Raw genomic sequence first — 25,586 nt, 5'->3', positions numbered from 1 at the left:
AAATGATGTAAGAGAAAATAATAGAAAATAATAAATGCTCTGGGTTTCAAAGGTGGGAGGCTGAGTCGCTGGGAGGGAAGGGACTGGGGGACAATGTCAGGGCTCCAGCAGCGGCATGGTCAACAGGAACAGGGATCATCCAGGACCAGCAGAGCGGGAGGCCGGTGGCTCTGGCAGGCTGGGCTGTGGTTCCAGGTCTTAGCCTTGGGACTCTTGCAGTTGTAGCTGCCACAGTCAGGTGTGCCCAGGCCCTAGGCCCCGCAAAGATCAACACCTACTGGGCCATAAGCCAAGGGCCCAGGGCTGGGGAATCTCCTTAGGGCTCCCCAAACCCCTGGGCCCCATCCTGCCTGGCCCCTCCCAGGCCTTATCCCAGTTGTAGACCAACCCTACTCCACCCCTGCTGGGCTCAGACTCTGCTCCAGGCTCTCTTGCCGATAGACCAGGGGATCAGGGACCACCCGTGAGGCCTGGAGCTCAGCTTCCTTTCTGCTCCCATGTTGGTTTGTGCACATATGTGAGTGTCCAGCTTGGACCCTGCCCAGTGGCTGAGCCCTGCTACTTTGCCTTGCTCATGCTGAATCACCCTCTGTCAGGTAGGGTCCTATGCCCTCTGGGCTGATTCCTGTCCTCCCCTGACTGCTTGGTGATGAGTGTTCCTTAAATTCCACCCAAGTCAAAGATTAGGAAGTTACCCTAAGAAGGAACTGCTAGAAAGGCAGACAGGGACAAAGGTGAGCTCACTAAGGGAGTGAGCGTGAAGGGGAAGGTAGGCTGACACTGGGGCCACTGCAGCAGGCTCCTAACTGAGCTCCTCAAAGCCTCTTGCCCTCTCCAGTCCATTCTACCCACTGCAGCTAGACTATTTGGCTTCTGGGTATGGTTGTGCAGGATGCACACTGCACAACTCCAGGGCACACCATTCATATTTCCAAGGTATCATTACCACAGACTACAATATAACTCTGGCCCCAGGGATTGTGCAGGTCACAACCTGTATGCCCATACAGCTATTTCACATAAGATAAAGTCCCGAATCCTAATCCATGGTTTTACAAGGCAAAAGCTGACTCCGGCCCACCCTTCCAGTCTCACTTCATGCCACGTTCCCCCTCATTCACTCTGCACTGGTCACAGGGGCTTCCTTTCATAACGTCCCAATAGGCTGTGCTCCTCCATCATCTTGGCCTCTGCACATGCTGTTGCAACATCTAGATTGTTCTTCCCAAGTAGCTGCCTCCTGATCCTCTTGCAGACCTCAGCTCAAAGCACTGCCTCCTGAGTGAAGCCTTGACACCTGGCCTTGGTGAGGGCACCCTGTCTTATGTTCTCAAAACCCCCGCACTCTTACTTCATAGCACTCACTCCAGTTCTCAAGCAGTGGTTTGTGTGCTTATCTGATGAAATCTGCCTCTGCTCGGAGTGTGACCAACGTGACTGCAGAGTTGATCTTGTTTTGCTCCAGTGCCTGGCCCAGTACCTGGCATGCACAGACCTCAAAAGATATTAATAAATAAATGCATGAATGATTTCCCAGTGTCCTGGAAGCCAAGAAAGAAAATTCCAGAAAGAGGGGATGACCAATAGAGCCACATGCTCCCAAGAGGGTGAAGAGAGTAAGGGCTGGAAAGAGTTCCCAGGGGACATGGTCCTGCTGGTGGCTTGGGAGAGAGCAAGGCCATGTGCAGGTGGTGGCAAGGTGTTAACAGCAGAATGGGCAGATGAGAGGTGGAGGCAATGGGCATGGGTGCAAAGGGTGAACTTGGGAGCCTGAGGAAGGAGAGCTATGGATGGAGGCGGGAGGATTTGTTTTTCCCTTTTAAAGACAGGGGAGTTCTAAGATTGCTAGAGAAAGAAAATGTCCAATATGGGAGAATGTTTCAAAATGACCATTTAATTTACTCCAATTGATTTCTTTTTCCTTTTATTGCAGTATAGTTGATTTACAGTGTTATATTAGTTTCAGGTGTATAACACAGTGATTCAATATTTTTATAGATTTTACTCCATTTAAAGTTATTATAAAACAATGGCTATATTTTCCTATGCTGTACAGTATATCCTTGTTGCTTATTTATTTTAGGCATAGTAGTTTGTTAATCCCCTACCACTATCTTTCCTCTCCCTCCTTCCCTTTCCCCACTGGTAATCACTAGTTTGTTCTCATATCTGTGAGTCTCTGTTTTGTTATATTCATCTGTTTTATTTTTTAGATTCCACATATAAGTGAAATCATATAGTATTTTTCTTTCTCTGGCTTATTTCACTAAGCATAATATTCTCTAGGTCCATCCACATTGCTGCAAATGGCACTATTTCATTCTTTTTTATGGCTGAGTAGTATTCCATATTATATATATACCACATCTTCTTAATCCATTCATCTGTTGATGAGCACTTGGGTTGCTTCCATATCTTGGCTATTGTAAATAGTGCTGCTGTGAACACCAGGGTGCATGTATCTTTTTGAATTAGTTTTCATCTTTTCCAGATATATACCCAGCAGTGGAATTGCTGGATCATATGGCAGTTCTATTTTTAGTTTTTGAGGAAGCTCCATACTGTTTCCATAGTGGTTGCAACAGTTTACATTCCCACCAACAGTGTAGAAGGGTTCTCTTTTCTCCACACCCTCTCCAGCATTTATTATTTGCAGACATTTTGATGGTAGCCATTCTGACAGGTGTGAGGTGATATCTCATTATTGTTTTGAGTTGCATTTCTCTGATGATTAGTCATGTTGAGCAGCTTTTCATGTGCCCGTTGGTCATCTGTACATGTTCTTCGGAAAAATGTCTATTCAGGTTTTCTGCCCTTTTTTTTTTTTAATGAAAGCTTCTTTCTTTCTTCCTTCCTTCCTTCCTTCCTTCCTTCCTTCCTTCCTTCCTTCCTTTCTTTCTCTTTCTTTCTTTCTTTTTCTTTCTTTCTTTCTTTCTTTCTTTCTTTCTTTCTTTCTTTCTTTCTTTCTTTCTTTCTTTCTTTCTTTCTTTCTTTCTTTCTTTTCTCTCTCTTTCTCTCTCTCTTTCTCTCTCTCTTTCTCTCTCTCTTTCTCTCTCTCTCTCTCTCTCTCTCCCTCTCTCTCTCTCTCCCTCTCTCTCTCTCTCCCTCTCTCTCTCTCTCTCTCCCTCTCTCTCTCCCTCTCTCTCTCTCTCTCTCCCTCCTTTTGGCTGTGTTGGGTCTTCGTTTCTGTGCGAGGGTTTTCTCTAGTTGCGGCAAGTGGGGGCCATTCTTCATCGTGGTGTGCAGGCCTCTCACTGCTGCAGCCTCTCCCGTTGCGGAGCACAAGCTCCAGACGTGCATCTGCCCATTTTTTAATCAGGTTGTTTGACTTCTTTGATATTGAGTTGTATGAACTATTTATATATTTTGGAAACTAACCACTTACTGGTAATATCATTTGCAAATATTTTCTCCCATTCAGTAGGTTGTCTTTTCATTCTGTCAATATTTCTTTTGCTGTGCAAGTTTTTAAGTTTAATTAGGTCCCATTTATTTATTTTTGCTTTTATTTCTTTTGTGTTAGGAGAGCGAGCCCCCAAAATATTGCTACAACTTATGTCAAAGAGTGTTCTGCCTATGTTGTCCTCTAGGAGTTTTATGGTTTCAAGTCTTAAATTTAGGTCTTTAATTCATTTTGAGTTTATTTTTGTATATGATATGAACAAGTGTTCTAATTTCATTCTTTTACATGTAGCTGTCCAGTTTTCCTTGTACCACTTATTGAAGAGACTGTCTTTTTTCCATTGTATATTCTTGCCTCCTTTGTTGTAGATTAATTGACCACAAGTGTGTGGGTTTATTTCTGGGCTCTCTATTCTATTCCATTGATCTATGTGTCTGTTTTTGTGCCAGTACCATGCTATTTTGATTACTGTAGCTTTGTAGTATAGTCTAAAGTCAGGGCGAGTGATTCCTCCAGCTTTGTTCTTTTTTCTTGAGATTGCTTTTGCAATTTGGGGTGTTTTGTGGTTACATATACGTTTTAGGATTATTTGTTCTAGTTTTGTGAAAAATGTCATGGGTATTTTGGTAGGGATTGTGTTAAATCTGTAGATTGCTTTGGGTAGTATGGACATTTTAACAATATTAATTCTTCCAATCCATGAACATGTGATATCTTTCCATTTCTCTGAATCATCTTCAATTTCCTTCATAAGTGTTTTATGGTTTTCAGATTATAGGACTTTCACCTCCTTAGTTAAGTTTATTCCTAGGTATTCTTATATCCTGCAACTTTACTGAATTCACTTATTAGTTCTGATCGTTTTCTGGTGGAGACTTTAGAGTTTTCAATACATAGTATCATGTCATCTACAAAGTTACAGTTTTACTTCTTCCCATCTGGTTGGATGCCTTTTATTTCTATTTCTTTTCCGATTGTTATGGCTAGGACTTCCAAACTATGTTAACCAGAAGTGATGAGAATGGGCATCCTTGTCATGTTCCTGGTTCTAGAGAAAAAGCTTTTTTACCTTTTCATTGTTGAGTATGGTGTTAGCTGTGAGTTTGTCATAAATCGCCTTTATTATATTGAGATATGTTCCTTCTATAACAACTTTGATGAGAATTTTTGTCATGAATGGATGTTGAATTTTGTCAAATGCCTTTTCTGTGCCTATTGAGATAATAGTGTGATTTTTATCCTTCTTTTTGTTAATGTGATGTATCATACTGATTTGGGGATATTGAACCATCCTTGCATTCCTGGAATAAATCACACTTGATTTTGGGATTTTTATATTGTTGAATTTGGTTTGGTAATATTTTGTTGAGAATTTTTGTTTATATTTATCTTAGATATTGGCCTGCAATTTTCTTTCTTTCTTTCTTTTTTTTTGTAGTGTCTTTGCCTGATTTTGGTATCAGGGTAATGATGGCCTTGTAGAATGAATTTACAAATGTTCTCTCCGCTTCAATTTTTTTAATAGTTGAGAAGGATGATATTAGTTCTTCCTTCATACGTTTGGTAGAATTTCCCTGTGAAGCTTTCGGGACTTTTGTTTGCTGGGAGTTTTTTTCTGTTTGTTTGTTTGTTTGGTTTTTTAAAATTACAAATTCAATTCACTACTAGTGATCACTCTGTTCAGACTGTTTCTTCCTGATTCAGTCTTGGAAGGTTGTATGTTTCTAGAAATTTGACCATTTCTTCTAGGTTGTCCAATTTTTTGGCATATAACTGTTCATAGTATTCTCTTATGATTTTTTTTGTATCTCTGTGATATTGGTTGTTATTTCTCTTCTTTCATTTCTTATTTTGTTTTTTGGGGTCCTCTCGTGTTTTTTTTTTTTTTTTCCTGATGAGCTTGGGTAAAAAATCTGTCAAATTTGTTTATCTTTTAAAAAAACGCCAGCTTTTGGTTTCATTGATATTTGGGTTTTTAAAAAAAAATTATTATTATTATTATTTTTTAATTTATTTTTGGCTGTGTTGGGTCTTCGTTGCTGCACGCAGGCTTTCTCTAGTTGCGGTGAGCAGGGGCTACTCTTCGTTGCGGTGCGCGGGCTTCTCATTGCAGTGGCTTCTCTCGTTGTGGAGCACGGGCTCTAGGCGCATGGGCTTCAGTAGTTGTGGCACACGGGCTCAGTAGTTGTAGCTCATGGGCTCTAGAGCACAGGCTCAGTAGTTGTGGCACACGAGCTTAGTTGCTTCGTGGCATGTGGGATCTTCCCAGACCAGGGATCGAACCCGTGTCCTCTGCATTGGCAGGTGGATTCTCAACCACTGCGCCACCGGGGAAGCCCTGGGTTTTTTTTTTTTTTTTTTTTTGGTCTCTATTTTATTTATTTACTCTCTGATCTTTATTATTTCCTTCCTTCTGCTAACTTTGGGCTTTGTTTGTTCTTCTTCCTCTAATTCCATTAGATGGTCAGTTAGATTGTTTATTAGAGATTTTTTTCTTATTTCTTTAAATAGTCGCTTATTGCTATAAGGTTCCCTCTTAGAACTGCTTTTCCTGCATCCCACAGATTTTGGAAAGTTGTGTTTCCATTTTCGTTTGTCTCGAGGTATTTTCTGCTTTCTTCTTTGATTTTTTCATTGACCCACCGGTTTTTTAAAGTAGAACATTGTTTAGTCTCCATGTGTTCATGCTTTTCCCATTTTTCTTCCTGTAACTGATTTCTAGTTTCATACCATTGTGTTTGGGAAAATGCTTGATATAATTTCTATCCTCTTAAATTTGTTGAGACTTGTTTTGTGGCCTAGCATGTGCTCTATCCTGGAGAACATTCCATGTGCACTTGAAAAAAATGTGTATTCGGCTGTTTCTGAGTGGAATGTAGACATCTATTAGGTCCAACTAATCTAATGTGTCATTTAAGACCACTGTTTCCTTACTGATTTTCTTCTGCTGATCTGTTCATTGATGTAAGTGGGTATTAAAGTCCCCTACTGGGACTTCCCTGGTGGCACAGTGGTTAAGAATACGCCTGCCAATGCAGGGGACACGGGTTCAAGCCCTGGTCTGGGAAGATCCCACATGCCGTGCCACAACTACTGAAGCCTGTGTGCCTAGAGCCCGTGCTCCACAACAAGAGAAGCCACTGCAATGAGAAGCCCACGCACTGCAACGAAGAGTAGCCACCACTCGCTGCAACTAGAGAAAGCCCGTGTGCAGCAATGAAGACACAACACAGCCAAAAAATAAATTTTAAAAAAGTCCCCTACTATTATTGTATTACTGTCAATTTCTCCTGTTATGTCAATGTTTGCTTTATATATTTAAGTGCATATATGTTAACAAGTGTTTTATCCTCTTCTTCTTTGATCCCTTTATCATTATTTAATGCCCTTGTCTTTTGCTATAGACTTTGTTTTAAAGTCTATTTTGTCTTATATGAGTATTGTTACTCCTGCTTTGGTCTTTCCATTTGCATGAAATATTCTTCCTTTCCCTCACTTTCAGTCTGTGTGTATCTTTAGTTCTGAAGTGAGTCTCTTGTAAGCAGCATTTAGATGGGCATTTTTTTCTTTATCCGATCAGCCACCCTGTGTCTTCTTTTCTTTTTTTTTTAAATGTATCTATCAATTTATTTATTTATATTGAAGCATAGTTGATTTACAATGTGTTAATTTCTGCTGTACAGAAAAGTGATTCAGATATATACATATATATATATATATATATATATATATATATATATATATATATATATATATATATATATATATTCTTTTCCATTATGGTTTATCATAGGATACTGAATATACAGTAGGACCGTATTGTTTATCCATTCCATATATAATAGCTTATCTCTGCTAACCCAAACCTCCCCCAACCCCCTCCCCCTTGGCAAGCACAAGTCTGTTCTCTATGTCTGTGAGTCTGTTTATGTTTTGTAGATAGGTTCATTTGTGTCATATTTTAGATTCCACATATAAGTGATATCATATGATATTTGTCTTTCTCTTTGACTTACCTCACTTAGTATGATAATCTCAAGTTGTATCCATGTTGCTGCAAATGACATTATTTCGTTCTTTTTTTATGGCTGAGTAGTATTCCATTGTACATATGTACAAAACAAAAATAAAATGGGACCTAATCAAACTTACAAGCTTTTGCACAGCAAAGGAAACTATTTAAAAAAAAAAAGAATCTTGTTAATCTTGTATCCTGCTACATTGCTGAATTCATTTATCAGTTCTAGTAGTTTTTTTGTGGAGTCTTTAGGGTTTTCTCTATACAGAATCATGACATCTGCATATAATGACAATTTTACCTTTTCCCTTCCAATTTGGATACCTTTTATTTCTTTTTCTCATCTGATTGCTGTGGCTGGCTTTGGTATCAGGATGATGGTGGCTTCATAGAATGTCTTTGGGAGTGTTCCCTCCTCTTCAATTTTTTGGAGGAGTTTGAGAAGGATCGGTAAAAGTTCTTTGTATGTTTGGTAGAATTCGCCTGTGAAGCCATCTGGTCATCTACTTCATCTCTAGTGATCAGTCTGTTCAAATTATCTGTTTCTTCTTGATTCAATTTCCGTGGGCTGTATGTTTCTAGAAACTTGTCCATTTCTTCTAGGTTGTCGAATTTGTTGGCATATAATTGTTCATAGTATTCTCTTATGGTTTTCTGTATTTCTGTGGTATGGGTTGTTATGTCTCCTTTTTCATTTCTTATTTTGTTTATTTTGGTTCTCTCTCTTTTCTTCTTGGTGAGCCTGGCTAGAGGTTTGTCAATCTTGTTTACCCTTTCAAAGAACCAGCTCTTGGTTTTATTGCTTTTTTTCCTATTGTTTTTTAAAATTTAATTTTTATTGGAGTATAGTTGATTTGCAGTGTTGTGTTAGTTTCTGCTGTACAGCAAAGTGAATCAGTTATACATATACATATATCCACTCTTTCTAAAATTCTTTTCCCATGTAGGTCATTACAGAGTATTGAGAAGAATTCCCCATGCTATACAGTAGGTCTTTTAGTTATCTACTTTATATATAGTAGTGTGTATATGTCAATTCCAATCTCCCAGTTTATCCCTCCCCTCCTTCCCCCCCCCCCGCCCCGGTAACCATAAATTTGTTTTCTACATCTGTGACTCTATTTCTGTGTTGTAAATAGGTTCATTTGTAACATTTTTTTAGATTCCACATATAAGTGATTATGATATTTGTTTTTCTCTGTCTGACTTACTTCACTGAGTATGAGAATCTCTAGGTCCATCCATGTTGCTGCAGATGACATTCTTTCATTCTTTTTTATGGCTGAGTAATATTCCATTGTATGTATGTGTGTGTATATATGTATATATGTGTGTGTATATATATATATATACACACACACACACACACACCACATCTTCTTTATCCATTCCTCTGTCAATGGACATTTAGGTTGATTCCACGTCCTGGCTATTGTAAATTGTGCTGCAATGAACATAGGGGTGCATGTATCTTTTTGAATTATGGTTTTATCTGGGTATATGTCCAGGAGTGGGATTGCAGGATCATATGGTAGTTCTATTTTTAGTTTTTTAAGGAGCCTCCATACTGTTCTCCATAATAGTTGTACCAATTACATTCCCACCAACAGTGTAGGAGGGTTCCCTTTTCTCCACATCCTCTCTAGCATTTACTATTTGTAGATTTTTTTTAAACATTGCTTCCATTCCTAAATGTATCCACTTTTTTTTTTTTAAACCCCACATTTATTTATTTATTTATTTATTTTTGGCTGTGTTGGGTCTTCGTTTCTGTGCGAGGGCTTTCTCTGGTTGTGGCAAGCGGGGGCCACTCTTCATCACGGTGCGCGGGCCTCTCACTGTTGCGGCCTCTCTTGTTGCGGAGCACAGGCTCCAGACACGCAGGCTCAGTAGTTGTGGCTCACAGGCCTAGTTGCTCCGTGGCATGTGGGATCTTCCCAGACCAGGGATTGAACCCGTGTGGCCTGCATTGGCAGGCAGACTCTCAACCACTGTGCCACCAGGGAAGCCCCTGTAGATTTTTTTGATGATGGTCATTCTGACCACTGTGAGGTGATACCTCATTGTAGTTTTGATGGGCATTTCTCTAATAATTAGTGATGTTGAACATCTTTTCATGTGCTTTTTAGCCATCTGTATGTCTTCTTTGGAGAAACGTCTATTTAGATCTTCTGCCCACTTTTTGATTGGGTTTTTTGGGTTTTTTGGATATTGAGCTGCTTGAGCTGTTTGTATATTTTGGAGATTAATCCCTTGTCAGTTGCTTCCTTTGCAAATATTTTCTCCCATTCTGTGGGTTGTCTTTTCGTGTTTATGGTTTACTTTGCTGTGCAAAACCTTTTAAGTTTAATTAGGTCCCATTTGTTTATCTTTGTTTTAATTATCATTACGAGGTGGATCAAAAAAAAATCCTGCTGCGATTTATGTCAGAGAATGTCTATTGTTTTTTTAATCTCTATTTTATTTATTTGCTCTCTGATCTTTATTATTTCCTTCCTTCTGCTGACTTTAGGTTTTGTTTGTTCTTCTTTTTCTAATTCTTTTAAGTGTAGGTTAGGTTTTTACTTGATTTTTCTTGTTTTCTGAGAAAGGCGTGTGTCGCTATGAACTTTCCTCTGAGAACTGCTCTTGCTGCATCCCAAAGATTTTGTATGGTGTGTTTTCACTGTCATTTGTCTCAAGGTATTTTTAAATTTCCTTTTTGATTTCATCGTTGATCCAGTGGTTTTTTAGTAGTATGTTGTTTAATCTCCATGTAATCATTTTTTTCTCATTTCTTTTTCTGTGGTTGATTTCTAGTTTCATGCTGGTGTGGTCAGAAAAGATGTTTGAGATAATTTAGATACTCTTAGATTTGTTGAGGCTTGCTTTGTACCCTAGTATGTGTTCAATCCTAGAGAATGTTCCATGTGCACTTGAAAAGAATGTGTATTCTGATTTTTTGGATGTAATGTTCTGAAAATATCAATTATGTATAACTGTTCTACTGTATCATTTAAGATCTGTTACCTTATTAATTTTCTGTCGAGAAGATCTGTCCATTGATGTGAGTGGGGTGTTAAAGTCTCCTACTATTATTATATTACTGTCATTTTCTCTCTTTATGTCTGTTAGTATTTGTTTTATGTATTTGGGTGCTCCTATATTAGGTGCATGTATGTTGACAAGTATACAATCCTCTTCCTGTATTGATCCTTTTATCATTATACAGTGTCCTTTATCTTTCTTTATGGCCTATGTTTTAAAGTCATTTTGTCTGATATGAGAATTGTAACCTCTGTTTTTTCATTCCCGTTTGCTTGAAATATCTTTCCATCCCCTCACTTTCAATCTATATATATCCTTTGCCCTGAAGTGGGTTTCTTGTAGGCAGCATATTGTAGGCTCTTTTTTTAAAAAAATCCACTCTGCTACTCTGTGTGTTTTGATTGGAGCATTGTGTCCATTGACATTTAAGGTAATTATTGATAGATATCTATTTATTGCCATTTTAACATTTTTTTCCCATTGATTTTTTTTTTTAATTAATTTATTTATGGCTGTTTTGGGTCTTCATTTCTGTGCGAGGGCTTTCTCTAGTTGCGGCAAGCAGGGGCCACCCTTCGTTGCGGTGCGTGGGCCCCTCACTATCGCGGCCTCTCCTGTTGCGGAGCACAGGCTCCAGACGCGCAGGCTCAGTACCTGTGGCTCACGGGCCCAGCTGCTCCGCGGCATGTGGGATCCTCCCAGACCAGGGCTCGAACCCGTGTCCCCTGCATTGGCAGGCAGACTCTCAACCACTGCGCCACCAGGGAAGCCCCCCCATTGATTTTATATTTCTTCTTTGTCCCTTTCTTTTTGTGGTTCGATGATTTTCTTTTGTATTATACTTATGTTCTCTTTTTTTGTTTTTTGTTTTTTGTGAATCTATTGTATGTTTTTGATTTGTGGTTAGCCTGTTTTTCAAGAACGTTAACCCCATCCTGTATCTACTCGCCTTAGACTGGTAGTCATATAGGCTCAAACACATTCTAGGAAATGAAAAAAAAAGCTACATGTTCTTCCTCCGCCACATTTCATGACTTTGATGTCCTCTTTTACATCTTCATGTTCATCCTTTTGCTGTTCATTGTGGTTATCATCACTTTCACAGACATTTTTTGATTTTTAAAAAAATCTGTGTACTCGCTTATTTAGGTGCTTTGTTTTCCAATTGTGATTTTCTCTTTCCTATATATTCTTACTTCTTTTCTATTTATAGGAGACCTTTCAATATTTCCTTTAGGATAGGTTTAGTATTGCTGTATTCTTTTAGTTTTTGCTTTTCTGAGAAATTCTTTATCTCTGCTTCTATTCTAAATGATAATTTTGCTGGGTAGAGTATCCTAGGTTGCAGATTTTTCCCTTTCTGGACTTTGAATATGTTTTTTCCACTCCCTTCTAGCCTGCAACGTTTCTGTAGAGAAGTCAGCTGATAGCCTTATGTTCACTTGTAATGAACTCCGTGTTTTTCTTGCTGCCTTTAGAACCCTCTCTCTAACTTTCGCCATTTTTATTATAATATGTTTCAGTGTAGGTCTGTTTGGGTTTACCTTGTTTGGGACCCTCTGTGCTTCCTGTACCTGGATATGTTTCCTTCTTTAGGTTTGGGAAGTTTTCAGCCATAATATCCTCAAATACATTTTCAACCCCCTTTTCTCTTTCTTCCCCTTCTACAATCCTTATCATACATAGATTGGCGTACTTTATATTATCCCATAGGTCTCTTATATTGCTTTCATTTTTTAAAAAATTGGTCTTTCTGCCTGCTGTCCTGTGTGATTTTCATTATTCTATCTTCCAGGTCACTTATTTGTTCTTCTGCATTATTTATTCTGCTATTCATTGCCTTTAGTCCAGTTTTTGTCTTGGCAAATGAGTTTTCTAATTTTTCTTAGTTCCTCTTTACAGTTTCTAGTTCCTTTCTACAGTACTTTGCATTTCTGTTGATAGCCTTTCCTAATTCCTTCAGTATTTTCTTTATCTCCTTTTCAAAATTGGTGTCTATTAGGCTGAAGGGATCTGTTTCATTGTTTGTTCTTTCAGGGGAATTCTCTTGGTCTTTTAACAGGGAGTGGTTCCTCTGCTTCTTCATTTTACTTATACTTCTCTTATTCTGTGAGTTTAGGAGAAATAATTATCTACTGAGGTCTTGGAGGGCTATTTATATGTGGAAGTGCCCCTGTGTAGCTTGTGTGGGTTTAGTATTTTTGGTGCAAGGGCTGTTTTTAGTATGGATGCCTGTCACCTCTTTCCTCAGTGTGTGCTGGCCGTTATCCCCTTAATAGGGAGTGTGTAGATGCAGCAGCTGGTGCCCAGTCATGGGGTTCTCAGCAGTGGTGGTGGCTCATGCATGTCCCCAGAGCATGTGATGGGAATGGAAGCAGTTCACAACCGCTCCTGAAATGGGGCAGCGGCAGTGGCAGCTTGTGACTGCTCCTGGAGCTCCTGTAGGCAGTGTCCTGCCACCTGAGAGCACATGTAGGGAAAAAGAGTGTAATGGTGGGTCCCACCCCTTCCCTTGCATGCCACCCGCACAATGGCTCCTTGCCTCTAAGGTGGCCCAGGCTTCCTCTGCATACACACTCAGGTGTGGTTGCACCAGACTCCAGCCCCTTCAGGCTGTTTCCATGCAGCCCATCCCAATCCTCTCCCCAGGTCTGATCTCCAAAGCCCGAGCTTCTGCACCCAGTCCACGCTTGCCCTGGCAGATGCACTGGGGAGAGGAGAGCAGTGGCACTGACCATCTGTGCATGTCTCTCTGCATTCTTTCTGCTGCAAACTGGTTCTTGCGTTCTCTTCCAAGGCTCTGAAGCTCTGTCCTGGCTGATGTCCCTACTGGTGAGGGGACTTCCCAGGGTGCAGGAAGCTTTCCTCTTCCAGAGCTCCCTCCCAGGGGTGCAGGTCCCATTCGGATTCCTTTCTCACTTTCTTTTTTCTCTTGCTTTTTTCTTTTGTTCTACCCGGTTACATGGAGATTTTCTTGCCCTTTCAGAGGTCAGAGGTCTTCTGCCAGCCTTTGGTAGATATTCTGTGAGAATCATTCCACATGTAGATGTACTTTTCATGTATTTGTGGCAAGAGGTGAGCTTCACGTCCGACTACTCCACCATCTTGATTGCTCCTTTCTGCTCTATGTCTTTCTTTCTTTCTTTCCTTTCTTTCTTTCTTTCTCTCTCTCTTTCCTTCCTTCCTTCCTTTCCCTCCCTCCCTCCTTTTCCTTCCTTTATGGCTGCGTTGGGTCTTCGTTGCTGCGTGTGGGCTTTCTCTAGCTGTGGCGAGCGGGGTCTACTCTTCGTTGGGGTGCGCAGGCTTCTCACTGCAGTGGCTTCTCTTGTTGCGGAATACGGGCTCTAGGCGTGCGGGCTTCAGTAGTTGTGGCACGTGGGCTCAGTAGTTGTGGCTTGCGGGCTCTAGAGCGCAGACTCAGTAGTTGTGGTGCATGGGCTTTGTTGCTCCACGGCATGTGGGATCTTCCCAGACCAGGGCTCGAACCCGTGTCCCTTGCATTGGCAGGCGGATTCTTAACCACTGCACCACCAGGGAAGCCCTGCCCTACGTCTTGATTGGAGCATTTAGTCTATTGACATTTAAAGTGATTATTGATAGGTATGTACTTACTGCCATTTTGTTACTTGTTTTCTGGCTGTTTCTGTAGTTCTTCTCTGTTCTTTTCTTCTTTTAGTTTCTTCCCGTTTGGTTTGATGATTTTCTTTAGTGGTATGCTTGTGTTCCTTTCTATCTAGCTTTTGTGTATCTATTGTAGGTTTTTGATTTGTGGTTACTATGGGGTTCATATATGTTGACTTATAACTATGTGTAACTGACAGTCAAAGTTCAAACACATTCTAAAAGATCTACATTTTTTTACTCCCCTCCCCAACATTTTGTGTTTTTGATGTCCTATTTTACATCTTCATGTGTATTCCTTCACTGTTTGTTGCAGTTAAAATTGATTTTACAATTTTTTTGGTCTTAATCTTCATGTTAGCTTATTTAATTGGTTGATCCTCATCCTTTACTATATACTTGCTTTACTAGTGGGATTTTTCCTTTCCTATACTTACTTCTTGTATTAGCCTTCCATTTTCCACTTAGAGAAGACTCTTTAACATTTCTTTTAGGATCATATTAGTATTGATGAACTCTTTAGTTTTGCTAGCCTGAGAAGTTCTGTATCTCTCCTTCAATTCTAAATGATAATTTTGCTGGGTAGAGTATCCTGGGTTGCAGGTTTTTCCCTTTCAGCACTTTAAATATAGCATACCACTCCCTTTTGGCCTGCAAAGTTTCTGCAGAAAAATCAGCTGATAGCCTTATGGGTGTTCCCTGATATATATGACTCTGTTTTCTTTCTTGCTGCCTTTAGAATTCTCTCTTTAACTTTTGCCATTTTAATTATGATATGTCTTGGTGTGGGTCTGTTTGGGTTCATCTTGTTTGGGACCCTCTGTGCTTCCTGTACCTGGATATCTGTTTTCTTCTTCAGGTTCAGGAATTTTTCAGCCATAATTTCATCAAATACATTTTGGACACTTTTCTCCCTCTTCTCCGTCTGGGACCCCCCCCCCCCCCCATAATCTGATTCTTTTTTTTTTTTTTCATGCTTGATGTCCCAGAGGTCCCTTAAAGTGTTCTTATTTTTTTTTAAATTTCTTTTTATTCTTGCTGTTATGACAGGGTGATTTCCATTATTCTATCTTGCAGATCACGTATACGTTCTTCTGTATCACCTAGTCTGCTGTTAATTCTTTCTAGCATGTTTTTCGTTTCATTTATCGTATTCTTCAGTTCTGACTGGTTCTTTTTTATATTTTCTAGTTCTTTATTAAAATTCTCACTGTATTAATCTATTTTTTTCAGTAATCCAGTTAGCATTCTTATTACTAATGCTCTGGACTCTTTATCTGATAAATTATCTATTTTCATTTCATTGGTTGTTTTTCAGGGGTTTTCTCTTGTTCTTTCAATTGAAACAAATTCCTCTGTCTTCTCCTTTTGCTTAACTTCCTCTGTCTCTATGAGATTAGGTGAAACAGTTACCTACTCTGGTCTTGAATGGGTGTCCTTGTTCGGGAGTGACCCTATACAGTCTGCATGTGCCCAGTGGCTTTGGTGGGAGAGCTGGATCTGACATGAGCATGAGTCACATCTTCCCCCATGGTGTCCTGGCAGGTATCACATTGGTGGGAGGTGGGGCTGGAGGTGAAGGGGCTAGATCCAGAGCTAGGTGTGAGCTGGGCCTTATGCTCTGCTCAGTGGCTGATATCACCCTATCTGAAGCGAGGTTGGGTCCCAAGTTGCTGAAGCAGAAGCCCTGAGGGCAGGGCCTGAACTGGCTCTGTTCCCCCTAAGTGTGTGCTCTCCCCCTCCCATCACTGGCACCCTCATCTCAGAGCAGAGCAGTGTTGGACTGGGCACTCAGTGTGGGTCTGTGTGTGGGCCATGGCAGTCCCAGCCCTAGCTAGGGTCTCAGACTGCTTCTAGTGCGCTCCTCCGTAAGCACCAGTAATGGGTTCTCCCACCCCTTTCAGATGCTGTTGTACGTCTGAGCCAGCTGCATGCCTCGCAACCGAGCACTCCCCTTGGCCACAGCAGCCCTTCTGCCTTAGTGTGGAGCAGCATCACGGAGCAAGTGGGGCTGGAGCGGGTACTCCGCTCAGGCTGGGGCAGTTGTGGGAAACCGGTCAGAGTCCCAGGCAGTTTCGATCTGCTTCCTCTGCTTGTTTTGGGAGCTAGCAAGTGTGTGTGCTCTTCGTGAGAAGGGCCTAGGTTTCTTACGGCCCTCCTGTTAGTCCCACTGATTGTCAAGCCTAAGGGAACTCGTCTACCTGGTGTTTGTTAGACCTCAGGGCTGGCGTGCCCAACATGTGGCTCAAACCGCTCCCTCCCCAGGGAGATCTCTGTCCACGTAATCCCCCTCCTCTTCTGAGTCCCCTCCCAGGGGCACAGGTCCCTGATTGCTTCTCTTCCCTTCCTACCCGAGTCTGTGTGGCTCTTTCTGAGCGCTGGTTGTACAAGAGTCTTTCTGCCAATCTCCAGTTAATTTTCAGTGAAAGTTACTCCACATGTAGGTGTATTTTTGGCGTTCATGGGGCGAGGTGAGCTCTGAATCCTTCTACTCTGCCATCTTGATACGTCTCCTCTGTTTTAACTTTAACGCCCACTAAAGTTTGAAGTCCATCTTCACTACAGTGGGTTAAAGGCGTAAAGTCATTTAACGTCTCCGAATCAGTTTGCTCACTGGTAAAATTGGGTTTTATAAAAAACACCTGGAACATATGAAGGGCTCCCTAAATGGTAGTTTCCTTCCCACTTTCCCATCTTTGCCTAGTAGCAGAGCTGTTATGTCTATGCACTGCACAACTCCAGGGGGGTACCATTCACAAAGATTAAGCCCTGCTCCTTGGCAAATCTGAATTGCTTCTTCCTACAGGTGATCACCATGAGGTGGGCCTGGTGAAGTGGGGTGGGGGGGGGGGGGCACTACAGTCAGAGACACTGTTTATTGTCTGTTCTTTTCAAGAAAACCAACAACCACACAGGTAGTTCCACGTAGGCCAGTAGGTAGGGCATCTCAGCTAGGAGAAGAGCTTTGGATTCCTGGGAATGATCCGTGACTCCCTGCAATATAGAGCCTCTTTAAAACCCTGGGCTAATAAATTACATGATTAGCAAGTTAGCACTGCTCTGATCATTTCTCTGTGCTGGCCCAGAGTCCCTATCTGGGAGCAGGCAATCAGGATGGTAGGGCACCTGGATAGACAGTCAGAGCAGAGGCTGTCTGGCTGGCTGGGGCCAAGGAAGAGACAAATCAGACCCAAGACCACTCTGAGGAGAAAAATGGCCTCTGGTCAAGGGGAAAGGGCTCTAGGTTTGCTCCTCTCACTCAGTGGCATTAGTGACAATTCCCATCCATCAGAGGACCATCCGAAATGCGTTTGTGGTTCTTTAAAAGATGCAGAAGTCTAGGAGGGAGAAGAACTCTGCTAATGCAGAAACCCAGGCTTTACACAAGGGGACATGGCCCTGTGTGGCCATGCCCTCCATGGACCCATTTGGGCTACCCCAGACTGTCTCATCCCAGTCTGAGGCCCCTCCCTTCTCTGAAGTCTCTCCAACCCCATCTTTGAGTTCCCTGACCAAGGTGGGAAGAAACCTGGTGGCTCAGGGCCACCAGCTTGTGGGGGCTGGAATAAGTTGGGTGGCCACAGGCTGCCTACTCAGGGTAAGCCCAGCCCCCAAGATGTCCATCATGTTCCAGCCTCCATCCCACCTCCAATGGATGTAGCTCATCCTCAGTCTCTGCCTCGCTCTCCTGTTTACTCCCTATTCCCCACTGAGACAGAATCCATCCTTTGCTATTGGTCATTTTCGTGGTGGCCTGCTACCCTATCTGGTGATTTTGCCATATTCTTTACATATTAAAATTTTTTCCTGTGACAAGCATCCAGAAAAGTACATTCAACATATATATGTTCAGTTTTAAATACTTGTAAGGGAACCCTCACATAACCACCACCCATGTCTCAGGTACGAACATTGTCAGTACCCTAGAAACACCCCCTTCCTCTCTGCATTCAGGTCACAACCCTATCTCACCCTTCAAAGATAACCACAATCCTCACTTTTATCGTGATCACTTCCTTGCTCTTCTTCATAGTTCCACCAGCAACATATGCACCTTTAAACAGCAGACTGTAGTTTTGTCTATTTTTACACTTTATATAAATACTCATACTATGCATATTATTTTGTGATTTTTTTTTTACTCAAAATTATGTTTATAGGATTCATCCTTTAAACAATTTCACTGAGGTATAATTTATTGTTTTATTGGGGTATAATTATTCTAGTATATTCTATCATTTTTCAAGAATGCTTCTCAATCTGTTATCTACTTCTGGTAAATATTCAGTGCCTTGAAATGCCTGTTTCTGATCATTTTGTCCAGTTTTACACTTGCTTTTTTTGCAGAGGATAATCACTGACCTCTTCATGCTACAGTAACTAGAAGTCTCTCACGCGATTTCTCAGTTCATTCTTTCTTATTGTTGCCATTGTGTAATAATCCATGGTATGAATATACTCCAATTTATTTAGCTTGTTCCCTGGGGATGCACTCTCCAGTTTAGTTTATCATGGATATTTTTGGACTAGGGTCCTAGTGTATGGACATGCATACTTATGAGTGAAATTGCTGGTCATAGGGTATATTAGTTTTCTATTGTTGCTTTAACATATTACCACAAATTTGGTGGCTTAAAGCAATCCAAATGTATTATCTTACAGTTCTAAATGTCATCAAAGTCCAAAATGGGTCTCACTGGGATAAAATCAAGGTATCAGCAGGGTTGTGTTCGCTTCTGGAGACACTAGGGGAGAATCTGTTTTCTTGCTTTTCCTAGCTTCTAGGGGCTACCAGCATTCTTTGGCTCATGGCCCCCTTTCATCTTCAAAGTCATCAATGGCTGGTTGAATCTTTCTCATGCTACATCATTCTGATGAGTCTTCTGCTTCCCTCTTCTCTTGTGATTACACTGGAACCACCCAGATGATCCAAGGTAATCTCTCTAGCTCAAGATCCTCAACTTAATCACATCTGTAAAGTCCCTTTTACCATGTAAGGTATTAACAGGTCCCAGGGATTAGGATGTGGACATTTTGGGGGAGGCCATCATTCTGCATTTAATACCACAGTGGTATTACAAATATTAAACGTATTGATAAGGACAAACAGAAACGGCAGTTTTTGTACAGCCTTGTTTGTTAATACTTGATATTATCAGAGTTTAAAATTTTTGCCACTGGTCTGTACACTATCCCTAAGGGAATGGGGAAGGGAAGTTGAACCATTTCCCATATTTCCAGCCACTGACCAAATCATTCCACAAATAGTATTGATCATCTACAACTAAGCTGCCTTCACCTGCCTGGATTTTCAGCATTGTTTGTTTTAAGTAGCTTGGTCCCAGCTATTTGACTCCTTGTATTTTAGATATTCCATCAGCCTGCTGGCTGTCTTACAGGCAGACTTCATTCCTGCCTTGTAGTAAGTTTCTTCTAGTCCCCACCTGTCTGTTGTGCTGGGGTCTTATCCATACTCAATGATGAGTCTACTTGAATGATGATAACAGGGTAGGCATGTGCATTTGAAGACAAATGGTATGACACCCTAAATAGAAAGCCACCAGCTTCATGCCAATATGTCAACTGCTCCACTGGCCATGAACTTGCTGCTAACACTTGGCTTACACTAATTGGGGTACTAAAAGGTTATGAAGCCTGGGCAGCAAAAGTCACCTGAGATGGAAACCCAAAGTTTCCAGGGGATTTCAAGGTATAACAGAGCTTTGAGTGTCAAACAAACAGCATGGCAGAGGATGCATTTTCCTGACCTTAAAAACATTTGCCATGAAAAATGCCTCCACCACATCCAGTTTGATGTTGAAACACCCTCAAAGAATTACCCAGGTTAGCCCCTTTTGAAAGTCTGCAGCATTTACTACTGAATTTCACCTCCCAGTTAGAAGCAGAGAAACAAGAATGCTGGGGTATACCTCTCACCTAGTATGGTCTCACAAAATACCATCTCAATTCTCCTTTACGCACTGGAAATTTTCAGCATGGGCATGGTGCCCAGTATAATAGCAAATAAAACAGATGTGTTTTTCCATTCATATTGGTCAGGAAATTTCATATTAAGCAGTTTAATATTTATACAAGAAATGTCATCTATATACTGAAATATCCCTATAAATTAATTGATATTGGGAAAACTGTCTTAAGGGAAATAAATGCTTGAAAACTGAAGTATCAGAAGAAGTACTTCCAATCTGTAACCAGGAAGTTTCATATTAAGCAGTTCAAGAAAACAGACACAGAAATGCTGGCCGGACTATCCTGCTATGTCTCTCCTACCCAGAAGCAGGGTGCTTATCAGCTGGCCACAGGATACTCAGGGTCTACTTCTAAAGGCATTAGGATGGCTACAGTGGCCTTGCAGGGAGACAACCCCGTGAGGGACAGCAGCCTTGCTAGAGGTCTGCCTCTGGCAGTGACCAGGTGCTTAGAACAAGGTGATGATAAATGACACTAAGGGATTGGCTTCTGTTGACCAGAGCTGATAGTTACTGAGGTCTGGAAAGAGTCATGAGACAGGGACCAACCAATGTCTTCGCAATTGACCTCTCTCCTCCAGTCTTCCTGCTTTCTTCTCCAGCTTCATAAGTAAAGGCATTCCCACAAGATATTGTCCCTAACCCTTCCCTTTTCTCTACATGCTTTCCTGTTATACACCAAGAGAGAATGGAACAAGTGGAAGACTTGCAGTGATATAACCACAGCCCTGATCTTCTACATGAACTCCAGTTCCGCTTGTGTCAAGCCTAGGTGTCAACCTCAAGGTTTCCAAAGCTGACACTCTTATGTCCCCTCCCAAGCTTGTTTTTCCTCCTAGGTTCCCCAGTACTGCTGATGGTGCCCCGCATCTAAATATCTGTTCTTCACACTGCCTTCCAAGTCATCTCTCTGGAATAGAGCTCTGATCACATCACTCACCTGCTCAAGAAACTTCCATGACTCCTACTGCCTACAGGATCAAGTCCAAACTTGCTGCCTTGGCATAAAGTCCCTCCAGGACTTGCTTCACTGTAATCAACTATTATTCAATTCATACTCTTAATATTCCAGCCAAATAGGTAACTGCTATATACTCATTATTAGGTGTCAGGTGCTGTGCATCAGACATCATCACATTTAATCATATAATGTGCATGTCCCTAGGATTTCCACTTTTATAGACATGAAAAATACGACCAGTAAGTTGCCCAAGGCTGGTGGGGTAGGGACTGGACCAAGGTCTGTCATGGCTTAGCCACATGCTTGGCTGTCTCATAAGCTAAGCCCTTCCCCATTCCCCAGGCAGGACATTTGCTCACATGGCCATCCTGTCTGGGATGCTTACTCCTCTATCCTAATGTCTAAATACAAAAGCCCTGGGGGAGAGGAGACAAGATGGAGGAGTAGAAGAACATGAGCTCACCTCCTCTTATGAAAACACCAAAATCACAACTAACTGCTGAATAACCACCAACAAAAAAATGTTGGAACGTACCAAAAAAGATACCCTACATCCAAAGACAAAGAAGAAGCCACAATGAGATGGTAAGAGGGGCGTAATCATGATAAAAACAAATCCCATACATGCTGGGTGGGTGACCCACAAACTGGAAAATAATTATATAACAGAGGTTCTCCTACAGGAGTGAAAGTTCTGAGCCTCACATCAGGCTCCCCAGCCTGGGGGTCTGGCAATAGGAGGAGGAGCCCCCAAGGACTCTAGCTTTGAAGGCCAGCAGGGTTTGATCACAGGAATTCCACAGGACTGGGAGAAACAGAAATTCCACTCTTGGAGGGTGCACACAGGGTCTCGAGTGCACCAGGACCCAGGGTAAAAAGCAGTGACTACATTAAGAGACTGGGCCAGACTTACCTGCTAGTATTGGAGGGTCTCCTGCGGAGGTGGGGGATGGCTGTGGCTCACTGCGGGGACAAGGACACTAGTGGCGGCAGTTCTGGGGAGTACTCATTGGCGTGAGCCCTCTTGGAGGACACCATTTTCTCACCAAGACCTGGCCCCACCCAACAGCCTCTAGGCTCCAGTGCTGGGACGACTCAGGCCAAACAACCAACAGGGTGGGAACACAGCCCCACCCATCAGCAGACAGGCTGCTTAAAGTCTTCCGGAGTAGATGGCTGCTCAATAAACACACCCCTGACACGGCCCTCCCCACCAGAGGGACAAGACCCAGCTCCACCCACCAGTGGGCAGGTACCAGTCCCTCCCACCAGGGAGCCTGCAGAAGCCTCTTAGACAGCCTCATTCATCAGGGGGCAGGCAGCAGAAGCAAGAAATACAACCCTGCCTCCTGCAGAACAGAAATTGCAATCACAGAAAGTCAGACAAAATGAGAGGGCAGGGGAATATGTCCCAGATGAAGGAAAAAGATAAAACCCCAGAAGAATAACTAGCGAAGCAGAGATACACAATCTACCTGAAAAAGAATTCAGAGTAATGATAGTAAAGATGATCCAAGATCTCGGAAAAAGAATGGTGGCACAGATCAAGACCATATAAGGAGTGTTTAACAAAGACCTAGAAGTACTAAAGAACAAACAAACAGTTGAACAATACAGTAAGTGAAATAAAGAATACACTAGAAGGAATCAATAGCAGAATAACTGAGGCAGAAGAACAGATAAGTGACCTGGAAGACAGAATGGTGGAAATCACTGCCATGGAACAGAATAAAGAAAAAAGAGTGAAAAGGAATGAGGACAGCCTAAGAGACCTCTGGGACAACATTAAATGCAGCAACATTCACATTATAGGGGTCTCAGAAGGAGAAGAGACAGAGAGAAAGGGCCTGAGAAAATATTTGAAGAGATAATAGCTGAAAACTTCCCTAACATGGGAGAGGAAACAGTAACCCAAGTCCAGGAAGCACACAGAGTCCCAGGCAGGATAAACCCAAGGAGGAACACACTGAGACACATAGTAATCAAACTGACAAAAATTAAAGACAAAGAAAAAATATTAAAAGCAATAAGGGAAAAGCAGCAAATAATGTACAAGGGAACTCCCATAAGGTTATTAGCTCATTTCTCGGCAGAAACTCTGCAGGCCAGGATGGAGTGGCATGATGTATTTATCAGGCTCCCTAACTTCAGACTATACTACAAAGCTACAGTCATCAAAACAGTGGGGTACTGGCACAAAAACAGACATATAGATCAATGGAACAGGATAGAAAGCCCAGAAATAAACCCATGCACCTATGGTTAATTAATCTATGACAAAGGAGGCAAGACTATACAATGGAGAAAAGACAATCTCTTCAATAAATGATGCTGGGAAAACTGGACAGCTACATGTAGAAAAATGAAATTAGAACATTCCTTAACACCATACACAAAAATAAACTCAAAATGGACTAAAGATCTAAATTTAAGACCGGATATCATAAAACTCTTAGAGGAAAACATAGGCAGAATGCTCTTTGACATAAATCGCAGCAATATCTTTTTTGATCTGCCTCCTAGAGTAATGGAAATAAAAACAAAAATAAACAAATGGGACCTAATTAAACTCAAAAGCTTTTGCATAGAAACAGAAACCATAAACAAAACGAAAAGACAAAGAAAAGACAAAGAATGGGAGAAAACATTTGCAAATGATGTGACCGACAAGGGATTAATCTCTAAAATTTACAATAGTCTCATGTGGTTCAATATCAAAAAACAAACAAACAACACAATCAAAACATGGGCAGAAGACCTAAATAGACATTTCTACAAAGAAGACGTACAGATGGCCAAGAGGCACATGAAAAGATGCTCAACATTGCTAATTATTAGAGAAATGCAAATCAAAACTACAATGAGATATCACCTCACACCAGTCAGAATGGCCATCATCAAAAAGTCTACAAACAATAAATGCTGGAGAGGGTGTGGAGAAAAGGGTACCCTTCTACACCGTTGGTGGGAATATAACTTGGTATAGCCACTGTGGAGAACAGTGTTCCTTAGGAAACAGAGGTTCCTTAAGAAACTAAAAACAGAGCTACCACATGATCCAGCAATCCCACTCCTGGGCATATATCTGGAGAAAAACATGGTTCGAAAGGATACATGTACCCCAATGTTCACTGCAGCACTGTTTACAATAGCCAAGACCTGGAAGCAACCTAAATGTCCATCGACAGATGAATGGATAAAGAAGATGTGGTACATATATACAATGGAATATTACTCAGCCACTAAAAAGAATGAAATAATGCCATTTGCAGCAACATGGATGGACCTGGAGACTATACTAAGTGAAGTAAGTCAGACAGAAAAAAACAAATATCATATGATAACGCTTATATGTGGAATCTAAAAAAAATTATACAAATGAACTTATTTACAAAACAGAAACAGACCCACAGACTTAGAGAATGAACTTATGGTTACCAGGGGGAAGGGTGGAGGGAAGGGATAGATTGGGAGTTTGGGATTGACATGTATACACCGCTATATTTAAAATAGATACCAAACAAGGACCTACTGTATAGCATAGGGAACTCTGCTCAATATTCTGTAATAACCTAAATGGGAAAAGAATTTGAAAAAGAATAGATACATGTATATGTATAACAGAATCACTTTGCTGTACACCTGAAACTAACACAACATTGTTAATCAACTATACTCCAATATAAAAGAAAAAAGAAAAAGAAATACAAAAGCCCTACCTGGTCCTTCCAGTTTAGCCCAAGTCTTACCATCTCCCCCTACAAATGCACACATTGCTTCAAGCGCAAGCATGGGAGGGCCGCTGGAGCATTTTGCTCCTTTTGTATTTTTTCAGCCTTAACATTTGCAACCTAAACCTGACAAATCAAACCTTGTCCTTGGGCAGAGTTGGAGCGAGCAAAGGGCAGAAAAGGGAATTATTCTCAGAGTAGAGCTGCCTGTGATGACCCCTGCATCTTACCCCTGCCTACCTGGGAGATAGTTCTTGGGCAGGTCAGCACCCTGTCCAGGCACAGAAGAACCTGGAAACCAGGCCAGGACAGTTCTCGCAGCAGCACCTCTGCTCTGTGACACGTCTGCATGGGCCCTTATCCCTATGACCCCATGTGTGGGATTTCAGGTTCTTTTTTTTTTTTCCCTGAGGCTGTGTGATCTGCAGCTCGCAAAGGATGCCCAGGACTGAGCAGCTGCACCCTGTCCCACCTTCCCCTGCAAATGGCAAAGAAGGCTTCAGAAAAGATAGTCTTCCCTCTGGTATCAAACATGAGCCTTGCTCTGTGCCCTGAAAACTTGTGTGCAGGGGAGGGTCTTGCCATATTGTCACCAACCCAGGGAAGAGCAAAGTACCTTCTGGCCGTGGTTTTGGCTTTTCCAATCCTCCGTCTTGCATGAGCTCGAAGGCAAAGGAGACGTTCAAGACCTGGAGAGAGAAAGGCAGTGCATGAGGTGCTGCACACTCATTCCTGGACCCTTGGGGCTCCCTGTGACCTGTCCCTGGAAAGTGAAGGAACCAGCACTGTAGCCAGTGGGGCAGGGGCTGAGCTAAAATGAGGCCATTTTTTGAAG

General features: G+C 41.7%; 1 protein-coding gene across 1 annotated transcript in view; it reads right to left on the bottom strand.

Annotated features, from left to right (window-relative positions):
• Positions 1–25,586, bottom strand: part of PARVA (parvin alpha) — a 179,390-nt gene that overhangs the window by 3,563 nt on the left and 150,241 nt on the right. The window contains exon 13 of the mRNA XM_068554593.1: positions 25,368–25,440. Within this exon, the coding sequence (XP_068410694.1) occupies positions 25,368–25,440 (73 nt within the window). The remainder of the gene's footprint in view (positions 1–25,367; positions 25,441–25,586) is intronic.

This window comes from Eschrichtius robustus, chromosome 11 (assembly GCF_028021215.1).
Source record: "Eschrichtius robustus isolate mEscRob2 chromosome 11, mEscRob2.pri, whole genome shotgun sequence".
In the NCBI taxonomy this organism is placed as follows: Eukaryota; Metazoa; Chordata; class Mammalia; order Artiodactyla; family Eschrichtiidae; genus Eschrichtius; species Eschrichtius robustus.
Note: the sequence above shows the minus strand (reverse complement) of the source record. Positions and strands in the feature narration are given on the sequence as shown.